We start from the raw sequence: 9410 nt of genomic DNA, 5'->3' as shown, positions 1-9410 counted from the left end.
GTTTTTTTTTTTGGATTCTCCTAATTGTTGAAGCTACCAATTTACTAGGCTTTTCTTTAAAAAATATCCACCAAATAACCTCCATGACTTTGTATAGAACGTTGTATAGGCCTATATGGTGGACCGAGTGCACTCTTGCTCGCTTGTGCCGCTCTCGCTTTCCTCGTGTCCAAGAAAAAGAGTTTCCAAACGTCCCATTAGCAAAGGATGATGAGGTGGCAGGTTGGCAGCAGCACTAGAAAAAGTTCGGGAGAGGAGAAGCATCGTGTGGTTTGCAACTAGTGAGAACTAAAAGTACACTTAAGCAGACGCATAAAAAACGGAAAGAGACGGGACAAAGCTGGGGACTCGGAAAGAAAGCTTGCTAAAAGCAACAAGCACAAGGTTGGTGGGAGAGTACAAGGGTACAGCATGATGCAAAGCAACTAACCATCTGCAGGAACAAGGAAAACAGCCTTGGAAGTGCCCATATGCAGTGTCAACTTTTAATCCCAGACACAGATTATAAAATGGAATGCTCAAGTGCAGCTATAAGTGCTGAAGCAGGACAGCTCAAAGGACCTTACACTAGAAAGAGATACTATGAATCTAGTGCAGCCCCTATATGATTTTAATATAGCTAAGGTGTTGGGAATAAGGGGGCTCAACACAGGCAGTTTCATTGCGGAATGGAACTGGATTGACCCAGCACCTGCAAACTTAAAAAGGATGGATTGGTGAGTACACTGTGAGATGGAAGCTCTTTGTTCTGTTTCCATAAAATTGGAAGCTCTTTGTTCTGTTTCCATAAAAAGCTGCTTCTGTTTAGGCCAAGGAAACAGAAAACAAACTGCTGCTGCTTCTGGTTAGGCCAAGGATACACAGAACAAACTGTTTCTGCTGCTGCTTAGGCCAAGCATACATGGAACAAACGCCTGCTTATCCAAAGCATACATATAACAAACTGTTCTGCTTCTGCTTACGCCAAGCATACATGGAACAAAAAGCTTCTGCTTCTGCTTCTGCTTAGGCCAAGCATACATAAGCACAACTGTTTCTGCTTAGGCCAAGCATACTGCCACTAATGTCTGAGCTCATACAAATCCCTTCTCTTCTATGTATTTATTGACTGAGCCCTGATACCTTCTGTGCTTAAGCATACACAGAGACATTGCCAAAGTAGATTTGACTGATGCTTGTGCTTTTGCCATCCAAACCCCTTCTCAAAGGGTCTGGGAGGCTGGCTGCAAACTTTTTTGTTTTTTGCTGGACAGCATCACAGTTGCAGACTTTATGGCCAATTTTGCCCAGATCCTCTCTGTGTCCAGCCCCTTCGTACATCAACCCACCCATGCAACACCTCTTTTCTGCTCTTTCCAGCCAGGAATTCTGGTTATGCCATCATCTAGCGTCTCCAACTTCGTGTAATATTTTGCTGCCTAAAAGTGCTCTGGCTGCCGTAGCTGAGATGGTGTTGGAATAATTAGGCTCTTTCAGTCCTCTGTTCCGTTGCTTTTGGGCCTTTCTTGCTTCTTGCAAGCCCCTACATACTGTGCTTTGCAACAGAAACACCCCCGTTTGCGCCGTTTGAACCGCCCAATTCCTGATCCTCCCGTCCTCATTACCTTTGCCCATTGCTGTGAATCGCAACAGGCATAGATCGATGGCTGCAATGCCTCTAGTCGTCGATTCATCGAGAGAGAGAGAGAGAGAGAGAGAGAGAGAGAGAGAGAGAGAGCACGGTCTGCAAATTGCAATGCCGCCGCAGCCTCTCGAGAGAAAGCACATGGCCTGCAATTGCAATGCCGCAGCCTCTTAAGAAGTCTCGTTACAAACACTGACATAGTTCTCTGCAAATGACCCAAATTGTTTTGCTAACGAGTTCGAAAACTCTCAGACTCCAAGTCCCAGCTTTGGTTTGTTTAAGAAGCTCACTCATCCGTTGGGAGCAACGATTGAACGGACTGGAAAATATCGAATCGGACTGGACAACTTTGCAACTAAAATGCGAAACCCCGCTCTCCTACAAAATACGATTCTACAAAATGCGATCAATGCCCGTGTTTATGCCCAAATGGCTGAACAGCAATTCCGCCACCGGATCACCGCAACGATTTTGTTGCCGGTGAGTTGCTCAGGCTTTCGCATTCGTGCTAATCTTTTAGAAACTCTACGTGCAGCTAGCAACGCAAACCCATTCCGGTGAATGACCCTCGTTCGGAACACAAAACGTAATTGCAACATCCGACAAAAAGGCGGCAATGATCAGAAACAATGAAAGCCAAGCTATTACAATCCTATATATCATTCATCAGCCAAAATTATCACGCGTTCCGGACTCCATCCATACTGCGCGGGCGGATTATACAAATTTGAGCTTATTCATACTTCATATCAGAACCTGTAAGCCGTATATTGTTTGGAGAATCCATACATGTATGTATCTTCGGAGAATCCGCCTGTGCTTATGTTGGGCTTGAGCATGCACAGAGAGGATCCTCGGAATGACAGGCAATGTACAGACTACCGTGAGTCTATTCACAACTATATTTGGCAAAAAGAATGGATCGGGCTTGTGTCTGTACAGGTCCACAAACTTCGCTGAGAGCGGAGGGAAGGGGAGGATTCGGAGGAGAATTTTTCGCAACCTGCAAAATTGAGCGACGGGCACTGAATCCCTCGAGTGTGGGAAGAGCGAAGCTGATTAGCGGAGGCGGAACGATCAGATTGCGCGAGAAATAAGCAAAAAGCCATTCCCATTACCATCCTCGGCACTGTTGATCATTGCAGCGGAGCTCTGTGCGGAGTTCCTTTCCTTCTGTGGCCTGCTCGCAGGCTTGCAGAGTCCATGCTTGGGGGCGTTCCAGGCGCCGGGGGGCTATCTTGTCTCCCGATTGCAATGCGCCTTTTGGATTCCTGCGGCAATGGACGCTTCGATGCCTCCGGCGAAGACAATTCACGGACGGCAGCAGGCTGTTTCATCGGCGTGCCGTGTACGTCTGGAGCATTCCAACTGCCGTGCACGTCTGCAGCATTCCAACGCCTCTTCTTGAGCATCGGCGAAGAGAGCCGGAATTGGCCTTCCTGGCCGTCGTCGCAGCAGTTGTAGGACGGAATTGCTGTTTCCTTTCTGAATTCATTCGACATGGACTGATCGATCACATTGGCTTCGGAGGAAGGGCGCACGACGCCAGCGATCGACAAGGACGAATTGTCCAGCTTCTCTCTCACGCCGATCAGCTTGCATTCAATCGAACAATAGCTCACGAGATCGGTCAAAGTGCGCTGGCAATGGAGGCAGCAAACCTTAAAGCCGCCGTGCTTGGCCTCCTTTCGGTGCTGCTGCTCCTTGCAGCGGGGGCGAGCGACGAGGAAAACAATCTTCGCATTGTTGATGACATAAGTCTGGATGGACGAAATATCGACGAGCGACTGGATATCCGAAATGCGGACGGAGTTGAAGTGGGAAGCGCGACGGACCTGGAGGGAGGAATGGCCGGGATGGAGGGAGCGGAGGCCGGAAGGGCAGAGGGGGCCGACGGAGCAATCGGTACAGAAGTGGTTACGTTCGGAGGAGGAATGGGAGGGACATTTGGAGAAGAAGGGGGATTGGAGGAAGGGGAGGAGCCAGGGGGGGCCAAGGGAAGGGGGGGGGAGGGTGGAATTGGTCATGGGAGGGGAAGAAACAATGCGAGGAGGGGAACTATGGCGGGGAGGAGCTTCGAAGGTTGGCTATGGCGGAAAAACCTGCACAGAAACAATCGAAGAAAACGAAACAAAATGAAGAAGATGATGAAGACGACGACGAAGAAGATGAAGATGAAGATGAATATGAAGAATTATCAGCTTTTTATCAACTCCCTCTACATTTAGCAGCACCCCTACATCTAGCCCCCCCCTTTTCGCCTTCTTTTCCCAAATTTAGTGGCTCCCCTACATTTAGTACCCCCCCCCTCTTTTCCTTTTCGCCTCCTTTGCCCTCTCCCCAAGCTTTCTCCCTTCCCTTCCCTTAATTTATTATTATTACTTTTTTAATCTCGTCATTAACTCCTCCTTTATTAATCCTAATCCCCTCCCCTCCCCATTATGGATGCTTCGTCCTCCTTTCCTCCTCTCTCTCTCTCTCCCCCCTCTCTCTCTCTCTCTCTCTCTCTCTCTCTCTTCCTGGAAGGAGCGCACACATTCATTTGCTCTCAACCTCACTCCGCACACACGACTCGTCTACCTTGCACAAATACTCCTAAGATCCTCCTATTCGACCTTTCTTCCCAACAGTCCAACACGATCGGTCGTCCCATCCCTCTCACCAAGTCTCATCACGAAAAATCGGCAACCTATATACCTTCAACCTTAACATTTTTGGTTACTTGAGAGATTTATCTTTGTAATTCTTAACATTCATAGCTTTTCATATTTCAATTATATTCTCGCTTTAACACCTGAAAACTTCTGTGAAAAACTTGTAAGGTAGAAAATTTTAAGGTTTGCAAATGTAAACTTCTCCCTAAGCACTTACAGTGTTACTCTATATCAAGAGATCACTACCATGTCCTCACCTCACACTCCTCCCGCACGTAACCCTTCGACAAAAACATCACAACATACACTACTAACTAGCCTCACCTTGTGCCAACATTGTCCCACATATCCGATTCTCACACAAATTTTTTTTAATGCAATCAAGACTCTCATCTCACATAGGCTACAAATACATTTTATGGCACTTCCTCCTCTCCCTCACTCCTTTTCCCACCTCTTGCTTTGTTCCTCTTCATCTCCTTCTTTTGTCACAAATTTTACCAAAGTCATTCATCAAAGAAGACAAAAGTTAAGACCTAACAAAATGACTATTTGAACATAACGCGAGCAATATGTCCCCATTTTCCATAAAAGATCATGTAGCACAATGTAAAAAAAGGACAAGCACATTGGTTTTAAGACACTCGTTTATGCAAGAATACACCCTTGACCATGAATGTCACATGCTTCAAAAGCAACCCAATACCTCAAGACTACTAGCTTGCCAACTTGTGGGAATTACATACTGAGTGACCTAGGTTTATATGTGATTAAATGCTTGAGTAGCAATACTTGCAATAACTTTGCAAAGTATTGCAATTTCAGGTGGTATTACATTGGCTTGTCAATATTTAAATCACTATGGGTACAAAACAGCTTCCATTCATGCAAGAATTGGGCATATGTGGTGTCCAAAGATATGGCTTCCTTCTAGTTTTCAAGGTCAATTAAATGGCTTTAATGTAGCACTCCAACCCAATATCAACTAAGTTGTCCAAGTCCCCTTCTAGATGAGCATCAGGATGGCACTTCATGTGTCATGTTTGTACTCTCCTCAATGGGACCCTAGGTCAATGGGACTTTGTCACGCTACACCATGGATGCTTTGCCCGCCCTATGTTGGGTGTTGCACAATCACATTTGATCCTAATGTAGGGAGAGGAATAATAAAGTTGAAAACATCTTTGTTGACTAGAAGGTTACTTTCTATCATGTTGTTTCAGGGTGCACACCCTTGAAAAATACAACAAAGAGAGGCACGTTGTGGGTCTGTGTCGTGTGTTAGAGAGAGAGAGAGGATGGTCTTGCCTCAATTATGATGACAAGGACATGTTATACATATACATTCTAGTTCTAGTTTGCAAGCCAAGACCATCGAAATAGAAACAAAAGAAAAGTCTACTTGTCATATTAAAAAAAAATTTAATGCAAAAAAAGAAACCGTAATGATTCAAGACTTTCTCTTTCACCTCAAGGAGGTTGGACACACTAGCTCATCGCTTTCCAATCTTTTTCTATAAAGAGTTTATGTGCTCTGTGACTCTTTACACCCTATTTGTTCATTTGAAAGGCATTATAGAAGTCTATTTTCCATCCTCCTTCAACTCATCATCATCATACCTTTGAGAAATATAGATGAGAGATGGATTAAAACATTACAATTGATGTACACATAACAGAATTTTCCATATCCCTCTTGGTATGTGAACACACCCTTATCACATAAGACTTTTGGAATATTGTATCTTAAAAACATAAGCATCATGGCATGTTCTTTATTAGCCTTGGCATGTGAACAAACCCTTTCTTATCACATAAGAATTTGGGAATACTTTATCTTTGAATCATTACAACCGTTTGATGTTTCATAGCTTGTATCCAAATATTTCCATTCAAAGGGAATTTTGGGCTACTTCTATTACAATGCTTCTTTCATAAAAAGATGCATGGGCAATTTCCTTTATGAGGGATCTAAAAATACAAAGGACCTTCAGGAAACAAGTAACCAAACTGCTTGACCACATAGTTTTCATGGTTTATTACTATTCATATTTTAAAGAACATAGATTCTTTACATCTTATACAAGACATTTGTGCCATAAGTCCTTTATAGTTCCATGGATAATGATTGTGTAATCTCTCCTTAGATGTTTTTTCTTCAGTCGCATTAGGCCCAAACCTCCACATTGCTTAGGGGATACAACTAGGCCCCAATTGAAGGCATGCTATCTTCCCTCCTTAGATGTTTTTAATTGTGGGACTAGATGTGGAACTAGACTACTTGTGAATTTTTCTGTGGTCGATTGGGTTAAAATCATTCAATATCTCTTGTAGAGAAGGCAATACAAGAGTTCACAATGCCCATAATGAAGGTATTCATATATCATTCCACGAAGGAGGTATTGTGGTTGTCATCCTTTTGATGAAAAATATGCAAGGTCCTAGTTTTCTAAATCATTTCAATTGTTCTATGGTCTTTAAGCTTTAATGTATGTGTGGAACCATTAGAAATGGTAACATATGCTAGCCTATGGATCCATCAATCTTGCTACAAGAATTCACACCATTTTAACACTTTTTCATTAAAAGTAAAAGGCATCAAAATAAGCTCATCAAAAGCTTGGAAATAACATCCTTGGAGACAATTTAGAAATAAGGGTCAGTATTTGTAACATCCACATTTGTGTTGACGTTTCTTATGATGTTTATTTTGACACTAATTAAAAACTATTGATGCTTATATCAGATCTAGGAAAAGAAAAAAAAAAGGCAAATTACGGCATGGCACTAGCACTCTACACACACACACACACACACACACACACACACACACATGTGATATAATGGGATTGAGGTCTAGAAGAGAATGGGGCTGATATGCTAATTCCATATGTGGACTGTCACTATATATATTAGCAGAGAAGGGCTTAGTATTGAAAGATGGATTTGTAGTTGGAAAATGATGCTTACTAGAGACATGGCTAAGGTGGATGCACCCCTCATGGATGGGCCTCTCATGGTATGTGAAGTGGAGGACTACTAACCTAGGATCAACAGGCCATGTGTCTTCCCTATAACCTTTGGTGCTTGGGGGTGAGTGAATTGATCTATGATACGGTGGTAACATAATTGTGTATTAAGTGGGAACTATTGCATGTTCCACACTTTTAAGATTCCCTCAAAATCGGACTAGATTTTAAGAAGATATTAAAAATGAGGTGAAACTTAAACCTATCCATTTAAAAACATAATAGTTTCATATAGATTTTTGTTTTGTGGATAATTTAAGAAATCCTAACATAAAAAAATATTTGCTTTTTTATATGGAATATTTGAGAAAATAGATAAGTTTAAAATCCTTGATAATTTATTAACCAAACTTTTTGGTAAGGTGCACTTTGTGATGCATATTTCTTTATTGTAGATTAATATTTATGACTTTGGGTAGATGGTAAGATTGTTTGTTTGATAAATCTTATTTTCATAGAATTCATGACCTACTATACAAGCTATAATGAACACTTAATGAATATAGAACTATATAATAAAATAATATACCAACATTCTCAATGGGAGATTCTACTTGACATGAGGCACTATATGTTTCAAATTTTTTCTCAATGAATTTATAGTTAGTGCTACATCAATCTCTCATCCTCTCCCTCTAGAGAGAGTTGGTTATAATACTTTATTATAACCTTTGAAAATTGCAAGCTTTACCCACTTTATAGTTGGAAGCCTTCCTCAATTGGTCTTTTAACTATGAGTTTTAAACCCAAAAGCATCAAATTAGGATTAAGTAGGAAAAAGTGATAAAGCAAAGATGGTATGAAAGTTTAAAGACAAAGATCCTTTATTTAATAATGATAATATTTAAAAGCATATAATAAAATATATTAAAGCTTGCTCAATAATATACTAATAAAAACCAATTAAATTTATTATTTAAATCATTATGAACAAAATAAAAAAATATTCAATAATCAATTTGTAAAAACTTGTATTTTAATAACTTAATTGCCATGAAAATTGAATACTATGAAAGAAACAAAAGAGAGCTCATATTAATTAGAAGTCTATATTTTCATTACATCAGAAATAAGTTTCATTAGATAAAATATCTCCATAGTAAATGCCATACAATTGATGATCAAGCGTCTCAATAGATTGCTAATTAGCATGTTTTGTAGAATTAGGAACAACCACTTCAGGTGCTGCTTCCTTAAACAGCTCTGCCAGCTTAGATTCTTCATTATTAAAGATATGTTGGGGCTCTCCAGATGCCATTTGTACTGTTGCAATTTCCCTACTATATTTTGCTCCAGGCTCTGGCTTCTTGATGAGTGTTAGGAAGATCATTGATTGCATAGACCCTTTGCAAGATGAATGCAGCTTGTAAAGTGTCCTTCTCAACAACAATATAGTTTTTATGATTTTTCAAAGCACAAATAGTTATTATCCCTATCCTAGCAAAAAAGTTACAAAACCAATCATCTTGCATTGTAAACAAATCCAGAAGTGCATTGATTGATGATGGATTTTTTACTATCTGCAGAGGCCTTAAAAGATTCATTTTTTGAATTAATAAAGTTTCATCAAGCAGCTTTGTTTGCTTTATCTACTCTTTTAAAGCATTCTTTTTAGTATCAGCAATGTTTGAAGTCTATTGCATGCCAGGAACACCATTGTCAATCTCCACATTCTTTGAGCTTGGTGTTGAGTCAAAATTGTGCTTCTATGGAGTGTGCTTTTCTTTCTTAGTTGCCCCCTTAGCACTTAGTCTTGGTCCTCTTCTTGCTCTTAGTGTTCAAAGACTTCTTGCTTTGTGTCTCCATTGACACCTTCTGAGAAAAAATGCAAGGAACCAATTTTGGCAAGAGATTAGTGTTGGCCATACTACTTCCTTTATATCTTCTTTCAAATAGGGACCCTTGATTTTATCTCAATTATTTAGATCTCCTTGACAGATGAGCCGACATCCTTTGACACTAAGAAGGTAAAAAATTCATTTCCAACTTCACTGTAAAGTAAGTGACCTTCCAGGACCACAACAATTACAATTCGTCTCATCCTTTAAGAAAATGGAACCCATTGCCAAAAATAATAATAAGTCTTTCTTTATAAATTCCAAA

At 40.8% G+C, this 9410-nt stretch overlaps 1 protein-coding gene across 1 annotated transcript; it reads right to left on the bottom strand.

Moving 5' to 3' along the window:
* Positions 1-2318: 2318 nt before the first annotated feature.
* LOC147895019 (uncharacterized) lies at positions 2319-3761 on the bottom strand. The gene is made up of 2 exons (XM_087384130.1): positions 2743-3761; positions 2319-2627 (listed from the first exon to the last, which is right to left on the bottom strand). The coding sequence occupies exon 1, from the start codon at positions 3649-3651 to the stop codon at positions 2761-2763; it is 891 nt and encodes a 296-aa protein (XP_087240256.1). The 5' UTR covers positions 3652-3761; the 3' UTR covers positions 2319-2627; positions 2743-2760.
* Between the last annotated feature and the right edge of the window lie 5649 nt (positions 3762-9410).

The sequence above is a fragment of the Dipteris shenzhenensis genome, chromosome 13 (assembly GCF_047967505.1).
Source record: "Dipteris shenzhenensis isolate YYH24624 ecotype China chromosome 13, Dip_SZ_1.0, whole genome shotgun sequence".
Taxonomy (NCBI): domain Eukaryota; kingdom Viridiplantae; phylum Streptophyta; class Polypodiopsida; order Gleicheniales; family Dipteridaceae; genus Dipteris; species Dipteris shenzhenensis.
This window is presented reverse-complemented; position numbering and strand designations above follow the sequence as displayed.

Coding starts and splice junctions, on each gene's coding strand:
- LOC147895019 (XM_087384130.1), bottom strand. CDS start 3,651: ATGACCAATTCCACCCTCCCCCCCCCTTCCCTTGGCCCCCCCTGGCTC.